The sequence below is a fragment of the Raphanus sativus genome, chromosome 8 (genome assembly GCF_000801105.2).
Source record: "Raphanus sativus cultivar WK10039 chromosome 8, ASM80110v3, whole genome shotgun sequence".
NCBI lineage: Eukaryota > Viridiplantae > Streptophyta > Magnoliopsida > Brassicales > Brassicaceae > Raphanus > Raphanus sativus.
The window spans coordinates 11,832,245-11,853,983 of record NC_079518.1 but is presented as its reverse complement, the minus strand read 5'-3'; the positions used below and the strand labels follow the sequence as shown (position 1 = coordinate 11,853,983).

Here is a 21,739-nt window from a genome sequence, read left to right as displayed (position 1 = left end):
TCACTGTAAACCCGAATCACTTATACGAATATAAGTAAGACAAATACAAAAAAATTAAAACCAAATAAAACAAAGTTCAAACGAACTCCAGACAAACAAGAACTCCAGCATTCTAAAAATCCACCATTCAAAAGAAGTAAAAAAAACGTAAAGTAGAGGTAAAAGTTTGTAATGAAACTAAAAAAATTGCAGAAAACAAGAGTTGTAAAAGATGATTAGGAAACATCAAAAACATCGTGTATCAAAAAGAAAAGGAGAAAACAGTTGAGGCTAGGTTTACATAATTACATAAGTATATTGGGTATAGTCGGATACTTGTTCGAATACCGGGTAACACTTGATCCGATCCGGTACCCGAAGGTTAAACGAAAACATATCCAGTCAGGTATTTCTCTATATTTGAATCTGATCCAAAACCCGATTTTTTGGATCAATACCAATTCGCATTTTCAAATCCCGAAAATATGCCCATGCCTAGTGATATCAATAAGGCAACCATGTTTTAGCGAGTCATCAAACCAGAAGTAGGTAGATGTGTTTGACCTCAATCCAAAGAATTCTATATGCAACATCACAGAGCTTAAACATCTTTCTCTAAATTCAAGAAACTTTCTTATTATTTTTTTACATCCCAAAAAGAACTCACACCGCACTATATATTAAGTGATCTATTTTTGTGTTACAAAAAGGTGACCATTTTATTTTAATATTTTCATAATCAAATTTAAAAATATTTTATTTATTTATTTATTTTTGTTGGTCTAAAATTTATTTTTAAAAATATTTATTGATATACATGTAATCATATATATATAAGAATCTAAAATAAGATAATCTATTTACATTGATTTAAATTATATTTTATTACGAAATATGCTAACTAATCGTTTTAATCTGTTAAACAATGATTTAAATTCGTTTTTAATTTGTATACCGCTTTGACCCATTTTACAGTAATTTAAAGTTTCGAAGTATTTTACATATTGCTGTTTTTAAAGTTTCAAAGAATTTTACATATCGGTGGATTAAAAAGAAACAGATCTTGACGTATTTCATCATTCATAATCATTAACAACGTACACATCTAATGAAGGACTACCAAAACATATAGTTATTCGATTAAAACTAAGTAAATAAAGAAAAGTAACGTGATCTACCAGAAATTAGATACATCTCGTGAAAAGTGTATGTATACACATGTAACGCTCTCTTTTGGCTTTCACATTCACCTCTTCGATACTAATAACAAGGGAGATTGCGGTTGCAGTTTAGAGGGCCAGCGTCTGCGGTTAGAGAAGGAACCATGTTCCCTGGAGCCACTGTGAATCGCTGAGCGGAACTGTATGGCAACTCAACGCTGCCGTAGCCGGAAGGTACGAAGTAAGCTCCGTTCTTGAAAACGTCCTTCGAAGTTCTCCATCTCCAATTGTTCCACCCTCCTTTCACTTCTCTCTTTGTCACCTGTTTATTAAATGTATAAATGCTTACCCTTTTATTTTCATGCACTAATTAATCATATGTATGTTTAGTCAGTCGTGTACATGTCCGATCAGAACTGGTCCTAGACATAGGCAATTGGAACATTGGTCTATGGCTTTCAATATTTAAAAGTTAATTCACATAAACATTAATCTTAAATTTTAATAAAAAAAACATTAATATTTTACTAAATTGTCTATATCTTCTAAAATTTTCAGTCATAAGCTACCTAGCCTACATTCGCACTTTCATATAAAAATAGGGGTAAGTTATTTTCCTGGTCAAATAGTAATGAGATCAGATTTGGCTCCTAATTTATATTTGCATGTGTATATCAAGCTAGGAGGATACAATAAAGTACCTCTTTACTGTTAGATTTATCAGAAGCAATGAAATAGTTTCCCTCACTGAAAATGGTTGGATCGGCGCTACCACCAATTGCATACATTATCCATTTATCGTATCTATTGTTTGCCACATGAGCGTAACCTCGTCTTACCCTACACACCAGAGTTTTTCGTACATGGTTATATGTCTAGCTCTGCATTAAAATTAATTATATATATATATATGAAGTAATTAAAAAAAACTACTTGCCTTGGCATTCTCTCCACAAGTCCTGGTCCAAAATGATTGAATGCCACGGTCACTTTCATGTTCACATCTTGCACGAAGTTATCGTTGTGTCCGAGCAACATCACCTATAAATGAATAACGACCAGTATCATCAAAAAGTGATTAGTTGCTGGAGATATTCAATTGTCTATATAAGTTCTTAATGAATAGAAATTTTAAATGAACTAACTTTAACATGCTGAGTAAAATAGTTATTGGAAATGGTGATTCCCGTGGAAGCATGTATCACATCGATCAGGCCGTCCGTACAACTCGCTAGATAACAATGGTCGATCCAAATATGAGACGAACCGGAAATAGCGATCGCATCACCGTCCGATCCCTTTCGATGACCGACATGCGTTGTGCTACTCCTCACCATTCCATACTTCGCCGGTTTGCAGTCGTGGATGCTGATCCCATGCACGATTACGTTCGTCACTTGTTGTATCGTAATGCATGGTCCGTAAGCAATTTCCACTTTTGCGCCTCTGCCATCTATAGTCTTATAACTATTGACCATGAGCTCATTCTCTAAGGTTATGACCATATCCTTAGCGAAAGTGATCCACAGCGGCTTGTCTTGGATCACACCGTATCGAAGAGAACCCGGTTTAGGATTCGCTGCATTGTCGTTAGGGTTTGTGACAACATATAAATTACCTTTCTTGCCACCCAAGGCAGATGAACCGAACCCAACAGCGCAATCGGCTAAATCTTTGCGGTTAGCGGACCAGTCAGATTTATGCCGCCAACACGAGTCCACTGGATTCATGATGTTCTGAGGTTTCTCCGGCAGGTAGTTGGCGACCGATGGGTTATACCCGTAGTAGCCGTTGCTAACGGCACGAACCAAGGACTGACATAAGAATAGTGTCACGAAGAGACAAATATTGGAGAGAAGAGTCATGGTATGTTACGTGGTTTTGGAATTGAGAAGGGAGATTAAGAAAGGATCAGAAAAGATTGACAAGTACTACTTAAGAGAGTGTTAGATTCTGTCGGAAAGATTAGAAGGTGTGGGAAACACGATCTTGTCCTAAAATCGGCCTAAAGATCAAAGTTGTATTGGTAAGACTTTGGTCTTGTTGCACAAGATCACACCTGCGTGCTTCCCCACGAACATTTCTCTGGCCGACTTGCTTGGATGGAAAAATCTAATCTAATCTATTAAAACTGAAGTACAAATTAGAATTAACCTTTAGTTTTTTTAAATAATTACAAGTCTATGCCACTAGATTTTTTATCATTTAATTATATTTCTAAACTATCCAAATTTAGTTTCCTTATTTAAACTGAGTTATTTTAACAGATTTTTCGTCTAATGTATCAAAATTATTTAAACTAAGATTATGGAATCTTACCAAATATCTAAACTGATATTTTTAAACGTGACTATAAAAATATTTAAACTGATATTTTTTAAACGTGATTGAAAGAATCTTTTTTAACCAAATATTCTAAGAATAGACTTCCATATTCTCATTGTTCACTAAATCACTTTCCAATATATTAAGCAAAAATTACATGTTAAATATTCGGTAAATATTAATTTTTTTTCCTAAATTAAATTTGATTTAAATACACTTCATTCACTTTTCCATTAAATCAATGTCAAAAATATATATTTTTATCAGCTTAAAAAGTACTTTTTTATTGGACAAACAATTAATGGAAATTATAATATCAACTCTTCATTAAAAAATCTGAACGAGAAAGTATCACCAAATTTGAACCAAAACTGGATAAATATCCAAGCAGATTTATATTATTCAAATTTATATGTTATATTATTTTATATGTTATATTATTTTTATTATTAGATTTAGGAAAATTTAAAGTATATATAAATTTTTAAAATTCAAAAACAATTTAAACGGGTTATCCAAACCTATAAAGATCCGAATCAAACCGGGATTAAAATTTATAAACAACCGAATACAGCTGGAATCTTTAAACTCAAAAAACTCAAATCTGAATAGATTTTAATCCAATTCGAGTGAGTATCCAAATATCAACCTCTAGCTTAGTCAATGTAAAACGATCAAATATAATAAGATACATCATTTCGTATAAATAAAAAAATTAAAATAGAAAATTAATATCCGTGCGGGCGCACGGATCAAGATCTAGTTTATAATTATATTTGCTCGACTAACTATGTTACAATGATTAGTATAATGTTTATTTGGTCAGGTGTTTTCCAAAGTACGTGTACCAATCAATAATAAATCAATATATCAATTATATATATAACATATATTTACTTTAATTAAAATAATATAGTTTTCACTTAATTAATTAATTAATTAATTACTGCAGCTCTTTCCAAATATTTTTTTAGTGGTATAGATGAAAACTACACAAAGTTTGTGCTATCTTAATACTCCTTCGTTTCACTTTTAACTCATTTGTACACACATATTAAAAATATAATTAATTTTGTATATTTTCTAAGAAAATATATTATTATTTATATACCTAATTACATTTCAACCAAAATAAAAATAGATCGGAGAATGTAAAAAAAATTATAATATATAAATTTAATAAATTTTGCATTGAAACTTTAAAACGACACTTATTTTGAAAAAAAAAATTACTTTATGACAACTAAAATAAAACGAAAAAGTAGTTAATACTAGTTCTGAATCTTGAATTTATAGTACTATTCGTGATTGTTAATCTCTAAGTTTTTAATAAATGGTGTTTTAAAGAAGATTTTGTTCTAAATTAGATGAAGTTTTTGAATTTCAGTATAAAATTTATTAACTTTACACGTTCTGCAACTCTATATATTCTACAAATTATTTTTCTAGTGGTGAAAATATTATTTAAAAATAGGTAATGATGTTTTAGTTTTAAAAAATGTAAAAGTATTTTTTTTTTGTAAATATGTGCGCACGAGAAGAAACAGCAATCTTACATTATTCCGCAGGTCGACAGATTGGAAGCTGTAACCCAACAAGACGTGGCGATTTGCATGTCGGATGCAGCATGGGAGGCGGCATCATCCAGAGCGGGCCTAGCTTGGATACTCAAGGGAGAAGACTCATCGGCGGTACGGAGTGGAGCGTCGATCCAACACTTCATTAATTCCCCGCTGATAGCGGAGGCTCTGTCGCTCAAGGAGGGACTGTTTATGGCGGTGAAACAGGGGATTCAACATCTCTGATGCTGTTCAGACAACTTAACGCTCATTAGAGCAATTAAAAACAAAGTTCAGAAGAAGGAATTGTTGGGGATCATCAAAGACATCCATCATCTAGCTTCTGGTTTTGTTTCTTTAGAGTTTTTTCATGTTTCGAGAGAGAACAACGAAGAGGCAGATGCGTTAGCAAAAGCCACTCTTAGAAACTCAGTTGTGTAATCGAACCTTTAGTTGGACCTGGGCCTTTTAATTAAAGTATTTCCATGACAAAAAAAAATGTGTGCACGAGTTTAAAGCGTCCAGTAAAAGAGAGAGGAAGTACTACTATATCTATTACAATAAAGAAATGTTGAATCTCTCCTGCTGACACCTAGGATTCCACCTAAGAAATTCGAGCTCTGACGTTGTGACACGTGTCCCGTGCGGATGATACTCCGCGTTTCATTTAATCCTGAATGAGATGGGCTTTGGTTGTTTGATGTGTGCTGGTCTTTTAGTTTGTGCGCGTTATCCGGCCCGGTAGAAGGATCTCGCACTAACCCTAATTCTTATGTACGCTTCGTCTCTCTCCTTCGTACGGCGACGACTCCTTGACGTCTTATCTTCCTCTCGCCATTTGAGCTTGCAAATTTCTTCAACTGATTCTTTTGGATTGATCATGATAAACTATTGCTTCGCTGATTTGTTTTTACACTCTATCTGAGGGGCATGAGAGTGTGTGCGAGAAATAGAAATGGAGAGAGGAGAGAATGAATGGTGGTGATGCAGCCGGAGCTTCGTCGTTTTAGATTGGAGATTCTCTCAGGTATTTGGTGAAGTCAGTGCTGGAGAAGAAGTTCAAGAAGGTATCCTCTCATCGATTCACTTTCCCGTATTTTTCTTTGCATCTCTATTTGTTTCTACTTAAGCTCCCCCCCAATTGATTTGAGATTAGTGTTTGATGTAGATTTATTAGGCCTCTTGAATTGCAAGGTAACTACAGTTTTAATTATTGGGTCATTGTGAAGTTTTGGTCTTTGATTGAATTTTGTGAATTTCACTGATATTTAGTGGTTTCTTTTTCTATTTTTTTTTTATTTTTTGACATGTTAGTGGTTTCTGTTTGCAAATTTATGCTCTGTGGTTACAACTAGACAATTTTTTCTTTTAAAAACCAATGATGTATGTGGAGGCAATAGGTTTACTTCATACCTTTCTGCTTTGCCATGTCACAACTGTTTATATCTTTTGGGGCTGTGGTATTTTTTAACGTGTCCGAGAGGCATGGTGATTGTGGTAGTGTTTGTAACTCTCTAAGTTGTAAAGGCACCAACTTAATCAAACTTATGGTCAACGCTTAAATTCCGTTTAGGGAATTCTCGGAATTTTGTACCATCCACTACGTAAATAATGTATTCACAATACTCTTTTGACCTACATTTTGATGATATATTTTTAGTATTCAGTTCGGTTGTATGGTGAGCTGAATGTATTGGTAGTGAAACATGGGCAAGTTTTATCCTCTCCCAGAAATCTTAACCAGTTTGTCTTTTAGCAGGTCCAGAAGAAGCACACATATGATGCTGTGAAACCGAAGATACCATAAACAGAAAGGATGAGGAAGATAGAAAGAAGACATTAAGAAATCAAAGAAATAATTTTTAATAAAAGGTAACAAACGCTTCTTTTGTTTGTTTCACAACCTAAAGGTTCAGACTGTTGCAGCATTTACCATCACATTTTATGCAGTCTATAGTGCATGGAGTTATTGAATCGTAGTCACCAGTACTCAGTTGTGGGCTTACATGGCTTATCTCAGCCGAGAATATAGGAAAAGGTAATGTGTTTTATTATTTCATTGAAGTGAATGTCTCTCAACCTTATTAGTTGCTGGATAATCATAAGCAAGAAAAACTTATATTGAGTTTGTACTTTGTAAGCTTTGTTAGACGATGCTGGTCCATCCAGAATAGTATGGAGAGTGTGATAGTATTTGAAGCTTTTAAGAACTGCAGAGCCCATATGACGTGATGATTGTGGTTCATCATTTGTATTGGTGCATCAAGAACCTCCATCTCTGATCTCTGTAACTGTTTCATATTGGGTAAGTCTTGCTATATGTTTGGTCTTTTTCCAGTTACAAGAGAATAGTTGAGTTTGCGAGTTGATTCTTTTGATGATTGCACTTAAAAGAACTTAAAGCCACTGATTATTACTGACAAGGAATTTGAGCTGGGAGGAAGATTAAGAAGTGATGCAACTCCTTATGTGAGACGCCTACCAATGTAAGTGTTATTGACTGAGTTTGCATGCGTATCAACATAGTGGCGGTTTTTAGTCATCTAATTATATTATACTTATTGGCAGCCAAAACCAACATGGAGGTTTGTGAGAGGTGGTTAAGGCATAGGCCAAGCTGGTGGTGGCAAAGGGAATAAAGGTGGCCAAGCTCTAACATGGTATTAGGAAGAACATGTAGACAACAATAGCTGAAGGATTGTTGCAGTTGTGGATTATCAGGTGAACACGCTCCTATCTTCTAGGAACAGTTGGAGCTAAAGTCTTTGTTGCTCAGATTTGTGCAGTGATCCTTTTCATAATTCAGTGGCTACATGAGAGTGTTTCTGCTGAGTTAGAATTTAGAGTCTGCAACGAATCAAGCTTCACATTCAAGACTGTGGTTAGAGTTGTTTATCATAAAAAAGAAGCAAAAACCAAGTAGAAACATGTTCCACAAGTGATTTACAAAATGTTCTTTCTATTGGTTACTAATACATGAATATGTTTTTTTATTGATATAAGATGTGATGATTATATTAAAATATCTATATCTACATAATAGAATAGAACACAGCTTCATTAATATTCGTATTTGAAAATTTGGTTAACCCTAAAACTGACGTTGAGTCCTTCACAATAAAAATCAATCAATGAAAAAAATTATAAACTGGAAAATTTCAAATATAATCAATGAAAACTCAATACTGTAAGCAAAGAGAATGTCAACGCATTGTCCTGCAACCATCAGTGCATCATTGATTGGTTTATATCAAATTTAATTTGTCCAACATGTCGAGATACATTAATATTATTATTTTCGGTTTACATGACTAATATTTAGCCAACTTCATAATAAATTTTACACATATATATGTTTACTTAATCTATAACCACAAGTTCGTTTCTTTCCTCACGAGAATCTTTAGATTCATCCACCTCCAGGAAATTACCAAAAATAATGTGATGGTACCAAAAAAAAGAATCAAAACTACCTATCAAAATAGCATATTTTATTTAGTCTTCCAATACCGTGACTGTACAAAATTTAACTAATATATATTTAAAAAAAATTATATTAAATATTTAATCTAAGTATTTATATTATTTTCAAATTATTATCCCGCCTGTAGGACGGGCCGGTTCTAGTATGTAAATATAGAAAAGCTTAAAGAGGAAAAATGTATTCGGCACAACTCTCGTTACCGAACAAGATTCATCAAAAGATGTAAATACAAATTTACTACTACGACGAAACTGAAGAAAAAGAGTTACTCTGCAATTGCATGGTAGCCTGGGAACCAAGAAAAGTGGTGTTTCCCTTAAGAAAAGAAGTGTACCAATAAGCAGAGAGTTTAGGAGATCTCTTGCGATAAGGGTCGCTAAAATTGACAGAGTACAGTCCAAAACTAAACTCGTATCCTCTCAGTAACTCGTATAAGTCCATAAATGACCATACAAAGTAGCCTCTCGTGTCTGATCCATTCCTACACTTGTAATAATGTCATTTTCATCATTGCACCGACCAGGGAAGATAATGCAATAAGAAACTCTACTTACCTAATGGACTTAAGCACAGCACCAATGTAAGAGTGTAAGTAGTTAATCCTTGGTGTATCTTTCTGTTGCAGCTGAGAATCTTGCTTCAGCGGTCTACCTATTTGAGTTGGGAAGAGAATCAAGCAGACTAAGAGAAAAAGTTAAGGGTTAAAGAGACAGACAGAGATCAGAGAATTAAGAGAGATATAGAGAGACCATTCTCAAGAATGTAGACAGGAGGATTGCCATAGCTCTGCCTGATATACTCCAAGACCCCTTCCATAGCCCATGGAGCAACAACATACTTGTCCAAACAAAACAAAACAACTAAATATGCATAGGGAGTACTCATGTCTTTGGAGACTGAATCGTCTACGGAATGTAAAATTAGGCATTTTTGCAGCTTAATGTTGTAGTCTCTAAACTCTAACCTCAAAAGCCGAAAAATTCCCAAGGTCTGCTCCTCCCAAGCAGTACAACCAAGTAGAGATGATTAGCGCGCGCGCACACACACACACAAAAAAACATAAATATTTGAGATTTAAGAACAAAGTGTTTGTTTGTGATTTAAAAGATAATAGTTTTTGATTCCAACAAGTCATAGATGCGCCCATGTCTGAGTAGAAATCCTGATGTCCTGAAAGAGAAGGTTTGAACTTAATGCTTGTGACAGAAGCCGCAAGGTAGTGAATTATTCCTATGAAGTCAGATGAGCCTTTAACTTGTTGTGATTCTTCCAAAGAGAAAACTGGTAGTCTTGATCCAACTGTTTTTTTTCATTTCATCAGGATATTCTCCAAATATAAGAGGCCCAAGCATCCTGGATTAAAAGTTTTCCTTCTCAAAACCTTGGATACAGTTTGAAAAATCTTTTGGAACCATTTGTACTGGACTCACCAGCCGAAGAAGAAATCTTTGGCTCTTTGAACTGCAATCTCACCGTCCTTGGAGCTTGTAGAAGGAGTAAACCCTATGGTAAATAAGCTAAATCCTACGCAACCTCCTTGCATATCCTACACGTTATATACTTATACATAAAATGTTTTCTCCTTTGTTAACAAGTTTGCATTCAAGAGAGGGTATGTAAAGCATATATATACATGTTATATACCTTATACTTTTGCGAATACAGTCTTGAAGCAGAGGCGTGTGCAAGAAGCAAGTTATGGCCTACGATATATGGTTCAGTGGAAGAGTTCCCTAATGAGCAGTTTCTTCCCGGTGATGAGGAGCAACGACCAGGCGGTGTAACACCATCGTTATAACCTCCAATAGTGAATATATTAGCCTCGTTGATCGTGATCCAGAATTTGACGTGATTCCCAAACTCTCTGAAGCAAACATCTGCATAAGCAGTAAAGTCTTCGCTGCAATGACGAGACAGCATCAACTTCTTGTTATCCACTAGCTAAAAATATGTAAAGAAACTAAGCAAATGCCAGTTTTTTGTTAACCTACGTACATGATTCTGCTGTTGATCCATCCTCCATATTCATCCTCAAGAGACTGAGGATGATCGTAGTGGAACAATGTAACATGTGGTTCAATTCCTGTAGTAAGTTTAGTTAGTAGGAACTAAAATAAACTCAACTGAAGACAGGTCTCTCTCTCTCTCTCACCATATGTTACAAGTTCTTGGATGAAGTTCTTGTAGAACTGAAGACCCTTTGGGTTAACAGGACCTCTTCCATCTAAATGAGGTAAGAGCTCATCAACTTCATTCATCCTTCAAGTGAAAAAAGGGCATAAACACAATACATGGTTAGGAAGACTTACTCGGTATAAGCCTAGACCAAGAGATTGAGAATCTGAAAGCGTCTAAGCCAGTTTCCACCATCAGCTGCACATCTTCCTTTATAGGCAAAAGTAAAATCTTATGAGATGTTAAAAAGCCAATCTAAGATTAGCAAAAGGTTGTGGTTATCTAAGAGTTTGTTTCGGTAACGAATGATATCTACAAAATAAAAGAACCTTGTACTTGTGATACCCATCACAAGCTATGTCTCCATTATCTAAGTTATCTGCCAAGTTTATAAAAAAAAATTTAATTTTCTTGACGATCCAAACATTAAAAGAAAAATGAAAGTGACAAAGCTCACGAGAGTGAAGGAAAGTATCCCAGACGCTAGGCTTTTTGCCATCTTCACTAGCAGCTCCTTCCCACTTTCAGAAACCAACAAACATTTCATTTAAAATATTAGAGTAGAAATGGAAAAAGCTGAGGATCGAAACCGGAACCTGATAAGCAGAAGTGGCGGATCCGAAAGAGAAACCCTTGGGGAAATCATTCCTGCTGTATACATCACTGCATCTCCCAGACAAAACGAGAACCAGAAATATGCTAATCAGTGACAAAACCCCTTCCATTTCATTACCTCTCTTTCTATCTCTCTCTGTTCGCTTAATGACTGTTTTTGTGTGACAAGAAATAAAACACTTGTTGTCTGTAACAGTTACAGTAGTCAGCGTGGACTAAGAAGAGAGAAACACATGACAAGTGTTACTATTTTGAGTAACCCACGCCGTGTAGTCTAAATTCAGTAGAACAAAACAACGTTATGGTTTTCGGTAGAAGATGAGATCCCTTTTTATTCATTACAGAAGAGCAGTTGTTTTTGCAATTGCTTGATGCCCTGGGAACCAAGAAAGGTGGTTTGGGCCTTGTAAAAGTTCCATAAGCAGAGAGTTTTGAATTAGGATGCGATGAGGATCTCTAAAACTCACATAGTACAATTTTTTTTTTTTGTTAAAGGACGTAGTACAGTTTACTATAGAAAAATTCAAGATTTATGACGTCATAGTCTTATCGCCTTTCTCATTCGATCCACCTCAGAACGGTTTACAACATTAATTATTGCAAATATTAATTAATTATAGTGATGTATAGAAAAACATTAGCAATTAAAAATACATCTACATAAATGTTCGTCGACAATGTCGTCACACTCGCAACTTATCGGCTTATCACCTCCTTGTTTAAGAAAACTTTGTATGCACGTTTTGTTTCCATCCCTCCCGCAACCTCCACCGCCGAATATCTGTTTCCGTGGGCACTGGGCCATCGGCCTTACCCCCTCCACTTCTGTTAAAATTACGTGAAAAACATGTATTGTAATTTGTAAAACTATTATTTAAAACTAATTAATTGGCAACAAAGAAACCTTTCCGGTTAGACAAATAATTTGATGAAAGCAAAAAGCTGGCTTATTACCTTGGATGTGACTAGGACTTAGAAAGAGGAACATGAAAACACAAGAAACCAAAAACAAAGTAGATTTCATGGTTCTTTAAAACTTTACTTTTGTTCTAGTCTGGGGGTATTGATAAGATGTGTGTTTATATGATATATTCAACAGATTTAATTGGTAGGAAATATATATAGTCGGGAAGTAAATTTCACACAGAGACCCAATTGAATGGTAAAATATTATGTTCCCTAAAAATAAGGATTTTTATAACGTTGTTAAGAAAAAAGGATTTTTATAACATTCTTGCCTTTTTGTGATGGATTTGTTAAGAGAGATAATTAATGAGTATCTCGAGAAAATAAAACATTTATGATATTCAACAGATTTATTTGGTAGGAAATATATATAGTCTAAAAAAAAATTAGTCTATATTTGAGAAGTGATTTTTCCGCATGTCATTTTCACAATCAATTTCACAAAAAAATGATGATATGGTTACTAAAATTGATGACATGGCTTATAATTAAATATGACATGGACAATAACATTTATTGCTGATATATATTTTTGGTAAACTTTATAAAATATGTCAATAATTCATACATTACATTTAATGCTGATTTATATTTTTGGTAAACTTTTTAAAATATGGTAATAACTCATAAATCATCCCTAAAATAAATATATTCAAATATGAATTATAAATTTCGAAATTTAATTTAATTTTACTTTTATAATTATAAAATTTTTATTACTAAAATTTTCAAACTTTTTTACATCTTTTAAAAAAGTAAATAAATTTTAATCGTAATATCATTAGTTTCTTTTAGATATCTAAAATTTTTAAAAATATTGTTTAGTTTTAATCTCTATAATATTATTTGAGAAGTTAGTTTCCTATGTGTCGCGCTCACGTTAATTCTTATGATGGTTAATTATAATAGTATCCTTAATGAATCAAATATATCTATTTGTCACTATTAAAAAGAAAAAATTTCCTTTTTTTTTTGTTTTCTTCTCTAAATAATCTATATAATGAAAAAAATTTGTAAATTTTAAAAACGAAAAATATCTTTTATATATAATGCGATTCATTAAAAGAAAACTTAACAAAATAATTTTGATTTTAGAGTAACTAAATAATTATCCCTTTAAAAGATAATCTTAAACAACATAATATATATTTTAATATAATTATTTTATTTTAATTAATCTATTTCTCAAATTTATTACAAAAAAATTAAGTAACATAACACAAGATATTTTAATGAATAAAAATGCATCTTTTATTTTCTAATTAAGTATCCTTTTATATTTTTCCAAATCAAATATATAATAAAGAAAGTATTTAGAAAATTTATAATGAAAACATTTTTATATGTGATGTGATTTCATAAAAAAAAAAAAGAAAGTTCAGAAAAATAATCTTGACTTTATAAGTTTATAAGTTATTTTTATGCAACTTCGTACCGATCATGACTTTACTTTCTAATTTTGTTTTTGCAAATTAACATATACCAAATTATAAAAGATAGTAACATACTTACATATCTATGATGAAGAACCAAAGGAATACAATTAATTCAATTTGGTTGAGTTAAACTAGAAATAATATATTTTAGTTTGAAGGAATATATGTAACACAATATATCCACAAAATGAGTATTGGACTAATCTAATTTTTAATACAAAATCAAACACTTAACTAAATATAATGTATTATCGTTCATATTAATATTTTTATAAATATAAACTATAGAACAATGTAACATACTATTAACTAATATGAGATCTCAATTAATATTATGAATATATATTAACCAACTATTGCAACTAAGTTCTTTTCTATAATTTATATATATGCATGAGGTTTCATAATACTATCGTTGTTATATTAATATCAGTAACTTTGAATCAATTAAAACTTTAATTTATTTTTACTATTTAATTCTAAAAAATTATATTAAATCATAATATTTCTAAAATATATTTACAAATCTAAGGCAATATCAAATTAAATGTAAACAACAAAATTAATCAATATTTTAATCTATAGAATAAACAAATTACGGTTGAATCAGAAAATTAGATATTATCTTATATATCCAAAATTATACCTATGATTAAAATAAAATAATATTATTTGAAAAATAGCATACTGATTACAATATAAATTACATAGTAATTTAAAAATAAAAAATTATAGTAAACTTTTTGATATATTCATTTTATAAATATTTTATATCCATGTATGTGCACGGGAAAATCACCTAGTATATATATAGTCGGAAGTAAATTTCACACAGAGACCCAATTGAATGGTAAACAATATGTTCCCTAAAATAAGGATTTTTATAACATTTTTACCTTTTTGTGATGGATTTGTTAAGAGAGATAATTAATGAGTATCTCGAGAAAATAAAACTTTAAGAGTATTAAGCACTACTTGGTGTCTTGGGTATGTCACTTGCGTAAAGTAATTAAGAAATTACAATGGAAATATTCACACAAATCAGTATTAAAACAAAAAAAATTTGAGATACATTTGATTTGATTTGATATTTGCGAGTCTGTCATTCATATAGTATTTATGACTAACAACATTAATTGTTGACTAAAAACAACATTAATTATATATAAATATATTTATAATACTATCTAAAATTACCCATGAATGGGTTATACTCCTTATGTTACATAATAATTGTCATTTTAATTTGTGTAAAAAATGTCAAAATGATATTTATTCAAAAATTGATGAAGTATTTAGTTTATGTGAAGTACATGATTAAAAATTTATTAATGTGAGATTTCCAACACATTCTTCATTATAGTCTTCTTCATTATAATTTTTTTCAAAAAATTATGAACTTGCATTCCGAGATATATATTCACGCTAAATTAAATATGTTACTAGATTAAAATAAAATTTTAAAGAAAATGAATTTCAAATTAAAACTAAAGTTTTGTATTTTAAACATCGTAAAACTGAAATAAACTAATTTATCCAATCTATATATAATCACTACAAGAAAACGCGTCTATAATAACGACGCGTTACGAGAAAATTATTTCCTCGTAAATTTACATGGTGTTTATGACGACGTTACGAGTAAGTAAATATTTGTCGTAAATTCGTTGTAAAGTTACAACGAAACAGTTTCGTCGTAAACCCAATGTAATTTTACAAGGCTTTTACGTGGAAAACCCAATTCCTCGTAAACTCATTGTAAATATACAAGCCATTTACGACGAATCATGTAACCGTTACTTTTGGTGAAAACGTGCATATAGTGTGGTTTAAAGTAACTAACCTCGTTATAAAATCATTGTAAATTTACGTGTGCTTTACGTAGAAAGCCCAATTCGTCGTAAACTCATTGTAAATATACAAGCCATTTACGACGAATCATGTAACCGTTATTTTTGGTGAAAACGTGCATATAATGGGGTTCAAAATAAACTAACTTCGTTGTAAATTCGTTGTAAATAACATGTAAAAATGATGTAAAAGCATAGTAAAGCTTTTCGTTGTAAAATCCATGTTATACCTTCACCTACCACTTACGAAAATCGTCTATATATATGATCATTTCTCAATTCAAATAACACACAAACGAAATCAAAGAAAAAAAACTAGAAAAAAGAAAAACAAATGGCTGATGGCTTCAATATTTACGAGTTACGAAGTTGGATGTATTCGCATAAAGATGATTCCGGTAGAGTGACGGATGCATTTCTAAGCGGGCTAGAGACATTCATGCACCAGGCGGGCTGTACACCGATCACGCAGAAAAGCGGTAAGATGTTCTGCCCTTGTCGGAAATGCAAGAATTCAAAATTTGCTCGTAGTGAAACTGTATGGAAGCACTTACTAAATAGAGGATTTACACCACAATATTATATTTGGTATCAACATGGGGAGGGTTATGGTGGAAATGAAGCTAGTAGTAGTAATAATTTTGAAGATGCTGGTAATAGTGAAGAACAGAATCATTTGCATAATGAATCTAGTTATCATCAGGAGGAGCAGATGGTAGATCATGATAGGGTTCAAGACATGATTACTGATGCATTTTTAGAAACAACTACAACAATAGCTCATGAAACTGGAAATGTAGAAGAACATAATTTGGATGCAAAAAGGTTTTATGAAATGTTAGATGCTGCAAATCAACCAATCTACACTGGTTGTAAAGAAGGTCTCTCTAAATTGTCTCTAGCAGCTAGGATGATGAACATTAAAACGGATCATAATTTACCTGAGAATTGCATGGATGCTTGGGCGGAGTTGTTCAAAGAGTATTTGCCAGAAGACAACGTGTCAGCTGAATCTTATTATGAGATTCAGAAATTGGTTTATAGTCTTGGGTTGCCTTCGGAGATGATAGATGTTTGCATCGACAACTGCATGATCTACTGGAAGGATGATGAGAAGTTAGAAGAGTGTCGATTCTGCAAGAAACCACGATTCAAGCCGCAAGGACGTGGGAGGAATAGGGTACCGTACCAAAGGATGTGGTACCTACCCATTAAAGACAGGTTAAAAAGATTATACCAATCGGAGAGGACTGCTGCATGGATGAGGTGGCATGCTGAACATGTCCAGAAGGATGGCGAGGTCGCTCACCCATCAGATGCAAGGGCGTGGAAACATTTCAACAAGGTATACCCAGATTTCGCTGAAAATATTCGGAATGTCTATCTTGGGTTATGCACCGATGGATTTAGTCCATTTGGTATGTCTGGGAGACAGTATTCTTTGTGGCCAGTTATTCTTACGCCATACAACCTGCCGCCGGACATGTGTATGGTCGTTGGATGTATTTCTTCAACCACTGATATAGGAGCTAAAGGAGTTGTGGTCAGAAGGGGTAAGAACTTATGATTGTTCCACAAAAACCAATTTTACGATGCGAGCAGTTCTGCTGTGGACGATAAGTGACTTTCCTGCTTATGGAATGTTGTCTGGCTGGACAACTCATGGAAGGTTATCTTTTCCATATTGTCATGGATCTACGGATGCTTTTCAACTGAAGAATGGTAGAAAGAGTTGTTGGTTTGATTGTCATCGTCGATTTCTTCCCATTGCTCATCCCTACAGAAGAAATAAGACATTGTTTAGGAAAAACAAAGTTGTCAGAGACAGTCCTCCTCCATATCTCACAGGCCAGCAGATCGAGGAGGATATTGATTATTACGGAGCTCAGAAAACTGTGAAGAAAGGAGGAAACTGGCATGTTCCTGGTAATATGCCTGATGGGTATGGGGTATCTCACAATTGGCATAAGAAAAGTATATTTTGGGAGCTACCTTACTGGAAAGATCTTCTTTTACGCCACAACCTGGATGTGATGCATATAGAGAAGAACTTTTTTGACAACATCATGAATACAATACTGAACGTCCCAGGGAAGACAAAAGATAACAAAAAGTCAAGGATGGACTTACCCGATATTTGCTCAAGAAGTGAGTTACATATCAAGAGCAATGGAAATGTTCCTGTTCCCATCTTTCGGTTGTCATCAGAAGCGAAGTCAACTTTGTTTGACTGGGTTGCATCAGAAGTGAAGTTTCCTGATGGTTACGTTTCAAATCTGTCAAGATGTGTTGAACGAGGTCAAAAGTTCTCAGGAATGAAGAGTCATGATTGTCATGTGTTTATGCAACGACTACTTCCATTCGCTTTTGCTGAGCTCCTTCCAACAAATGTACATGAAGCACTTGCAGGTAAATATTAATTAATAATATACATATATATATATATATTATGAAATGTTACTAATTTGAGTTATATTTGCAATATACAGCGATCAGAGCTTTCTTCAGAGACCTTAGCACACGTACGTTCAAGGAAGAAGTCATCGAACAACTTCATGAGAACATCCCGATCATAGTGTGCAACCTAGAGAAGATATTTCCTCCATCATTTTTTGACGTCATGGAACATCTAGTTGTCCACCTCCCGTACGAAGCATTACTTCGCGGACCTGTTCACAATGGATGGATGTATCCATATGAGCGCTCTATGAAACATTTGAAGGGGAAAGCAAGAAATCTTGCAAAGGTGGAAGGTTCGATTGTGGCTGGAAGTTTGACAGCAGAAACATCTAACTTCACATCATACTACTTTGCTTCAACGGTTCGTACGAGGAAAAGAGTTCCTAGAAGATATGATGATGGTGGAGTACCGCAATCTTATGCAGTAGACGGTGTTCCTGACATTTTCTGCCAAATTGGACGGTTTGGTGGTAAACTGAGAGAAGTATGGTGGTCCAGTGATGAGGATAAGCATAGTGCCCACACTTATATTCTGCTCAACTGCGAGGATGTTGTGATGCGTTCTTTTGAAAGGTAAATAATATTCGTGTGTATTATACGATATGATGTTAATTAATTATATGATATGATGCATTTGTTTAATTTGCAGCTTGTTTGTATCTCAAGTTGAAGAAGCAATACCAGGAATATCCGGAACCGAGGTGGATGCAAGGAAAGATAAGCACTTTGTCAAGTGGTTAAAAGGACAGGTAATATTAACATATTAAGTAATCTTTGGTACTATTATTGATAATGTAAAATTCTAACAATGATGTATTAATTTGTAGGTTGGTTTCATGATTTGATCCAAGGTCCAGTAGCAAAGGTCACCACATCATCTATGTACTTCACACGAGGTTTCACTTTTCATACATATGAGTATGGGAGACGTCGGGCAACAAGCAACTACGGATTATGTGTGAAAGGTGAAACAGACTTTTACGGGATCTTGCAAGAGATTATTGAAGTGGAATTTCCAGGGTTGTTGAAGCTAAAATGTGTCCTCTTCAAATGCGAGTGGTTCGACCCCGTGGAGAACTGTGGTGTTCGGTTTAACAAATTTGGTGTTGTGGATATCCATTCTGGGAGAAGATATAACAAATTCAAGCCTTTCATCTTAGCCTCCCAAGCCGAACAAGTTAGCTTCCTTCCATACCCTCGCCTTCGAAGTTCTGGGATAAATTGGTTACCTGCTATCAAAATAACACCTCGTGGACGGATTGTTGCTGGAGAAGAACCACCTTTGCAAGAAGAAGATGCAATCAATGAAGTTGAGGTACCTGATCAACAAACTGATGAAATTCTTTTGATCGACCCGGATAACCGTCAATATGAAGATCTTCCCGAAGATGTGACGGATGAAGCACGTGAAGATGAGTTCGATAGAAGCGATGATGATCATTGTAGTGATGTTGATGAGAACTCAAATGATTCTTCATGATGTAAAAAAATAAGTAACAAATGTTAATTTTTATTAGAAGATCTTATTTTTATATGTGTATCAAATTCTATTTGCTATATAATATGCATTTTAAAAAAAAAATTGGAGTTTATGGTTTCAGTTGGAAAAAGAGGTTGAATGTGTAAAAGATATGATAGTATAGATATGTAAGTTTGGGGTTTAGGGATTTTGATTTTCGGGGTTTCACATATTTCGTTGTAATTTCGTTGTAAAAAAAACGCGGGCCTGGTACTTTCCTCGTAAAGTTTAGGTTCGTCGTAACTTCGTTGTAAACCATGAATCGGAGTTTAGGGATTTGATTTGTGGTTTCAAAGAGTCGTTGTAAACACGGTGTAAAGAAAAAAATGCGGGCCTGGTACTTTCGTCGTAATTCCTGAAAGCACGTGTCCATGTAAATTCGTCGTAAATTGAAATACGGGCCTGGTACATTCCTCGTAAACCAAAATAGCGGGCCTGGTAAATTCCTCGTAATTCCTGAAAGCACGTGTCCTTGTAAATTCGTCGTAAACTGAAACACGGGCCTGGTACTTTCCTCGTAAACCAAAATAGCGGGCCTGGTAAATTCCTCGTAATTCCTGAAAGCACGTGTCCTTGTAAATTCGTCGTAAACTGAAACACGGGCCTGGTACTTTCCTCGTAAACCAAAATAGCGGGCCTGGTACTTTCCTCGTAAACCCAAAACGCGGGCCTGGTATATTCCTCGTAAAATTACGAGGAATTTACAAGGAACGTGTTTTCTTTATATATGCAACACCTGAACGAGGCTTCCTCGTTCATTCCTCACGAAACTCTCTCTCTCTCTCTCTCTCTCTAAGGTAACTCCTCTCTCTCTCTCTCTAGTTAATTTTTTTTTATAATTAGTTTAGGTGGTTAGTATAGGGAATTAGTTTAGAGAATTAGTTTAGGGAATTAGTTTAGGTGGTTAGTATAGAGAAATTTTTTAAAAATAATTAATTAATGGTGTTGTGATTTTTATTTTTATTTTTTTAAAATAATGTAGATCATGGCTCCTAGGAAAAAACCACCACCGACTTATGAGGAGATGTTTTCCGGCGGCCGAGCATCTTCTGATGCCATTCCGGACTCTCAGACATCTCAGAGAGTTTGGAGTCCTCCTCCCGCACCTCACATGGCTCCACCTCCGCCACCAGCAGCTCAGATGGCTCCACCTCCTCCACCAGCAGCTCCGCAGGAGCCCATTCCAGGGCCAGAAGTTCATCCAGACTTGCGGGTGCCTCCTCATGCACCATACGCAAGATATACGGTGGAGGATTTGCTTTCCGCGCCTGGACGGGAGGGTATGGACGTTTTGGACCCCGATAGACCGCCGAGTACTTATTGGTAAGTAAATTTATAATTTAAAATTTTCAAATCATTTTTATATATTTTATTAACAAGTTGGTTCAATTTGCAGGTTTGGGGCCAACAACCGTGTTTCCCGGAGCGTTTCAAAGACGATGAAGGAATACTTAAACGGAGCTTATCCAAACTGGAGCTTGACTCCAGATCACGTCAAGACCACTTGGTTTAAACAGTTTGCGGTAATTTTTCAATTTTCTTTTTAATATTTAATTTTATTATTTTTATTAATTATTAATTATTAATGATTTCATAATTTTGTTTGTTTCAGCAAAGGTGGAATTGGTCTTTAGGAATCACCGAAATGGTGAAGAAGGAATTCGAGGCAAAGGCGAAGACTCGCCTTACCAACACGGTCTCGGATTGGAAGGATAAGTGGGAGATCTACGGCTATGACGGGAAGCCCACTGGGGTCACCAAGGATGTATGGGATGGCCTCATCGCCTTTTGGAAGCTACCCAGCTCAATCCAGAAGGCCAACTCCTGCTCTGCTTCCCGTAGGACCAAGGATAAAGACGGGAATTTGCCTATGCTTCATACCACCGGGCAAAAACCTCATGCCGGAATCTGTCTCGACGCTGTAAGTTTTAGTTGTAATATTTATTTTATTAATAAATTTGAATTTCAATATTTAATATTTTATTATTGGTTTTTGTAGTTTGAGAAGACCGGAGTCATGCCATCTTTGTCCGACCTTTTCAAGATGACTCACGCCAAACCGGACGGGACTTTTGTTGATCCTGCATCCGAGAAGCTCTTCAACACTGTGGCTGCTCGGGTCGATGAGCGGGAGACGCAACTCACCCAGCAGTCTCCGGATGGATTACCCGTCAAATTAACGACGGAAGAGGTCGACAGGATCTTCGAGGA

At 34.3% G+C, this 21,739-nt stretch overlaps 2 protein-coding genes and 1 long non-coding RNA gene across 4 annotated transcripts; 1 reads left to right on the top strand and 2 right to left on the bottom strand.

Moving 5' to 3' along the window:
• Positions 1-1,025: 1,025 nt before the first annotated feature.
• Positions 1,026-3,078, bottom strand: LOC108830087 (probable pectate lyase 16). Its single transcript, XM_018603694.2, has 4 exons — positions 2,285-3,078; positions 2,077-2,180; positions 1,841-1,979; positions 1,026-1,461 (listed from the first exon to the last, which is right to left on the bottom strand). The coding sequence occupies exons 1-4, from the start codon at positions 3,002-3,004 to the stop codon at positions 1,240-1,242; spliced, it is 1,185 nt and encodes a 394-aa protein (XP_018459196.1). The 5' UTR covers positions 3,005-3,078; the 3' UTR covers positions 1,026-1,239.
• Positions 3,079-5,589: 2,511 nt separating this feature from the next.
• On the top strand, positions 5,590-8,016 carry LOC108830086 (uncharacterized). Of its 2 annotated transcripts, none has more exons than XR_008937266.1 (6): positions 5,590-6,090; positions 6,780-6,895; positions 6,974-7,061; positions 7,165-7,328; positions 7,448-7,509; positions 7,592-8,016. It is a non-coding gene; the product is annotated as an uncharacterized LOC108830086 (long non-coding RNA). The 2 variants fall into 2 exon arrangements; XR_008937265.1 differs by having other exon boundaries at positions 5,592-6,090; positions 6,783-6,895.
• Positions 8,017-8,666: 650 nt separating this feature from the next.
• On the bottom strand, positions 8,667-11,706 carry LOC108830085 (beta-glucosidase 3-like). The gene is given in 14 exon segments (XM_018603692.2): positions 8,667-8,988; positions 9,062-9,158; positions 9,257-9,344; positions 9,472-9,497; positions 9,636-9,816; positions 9,818-9,860; positions 9,938-10,053; positions 10,152-10,407; positions 10,503-10,590; positions 10,660-10,731; positions 10,817-10,892; positions 11,012-11,061; positions 11,140-11,203; positions 11,279-11,706. Coding segments are annotated over 14 exon segments (1,527 nt in total). The 5' UTR covers positions 11,408-11,706; the 3' UTR covers positions 8,667-8,747.
• Positions 11,707-21,739: the final 10,033 nt, after the last annotated feature.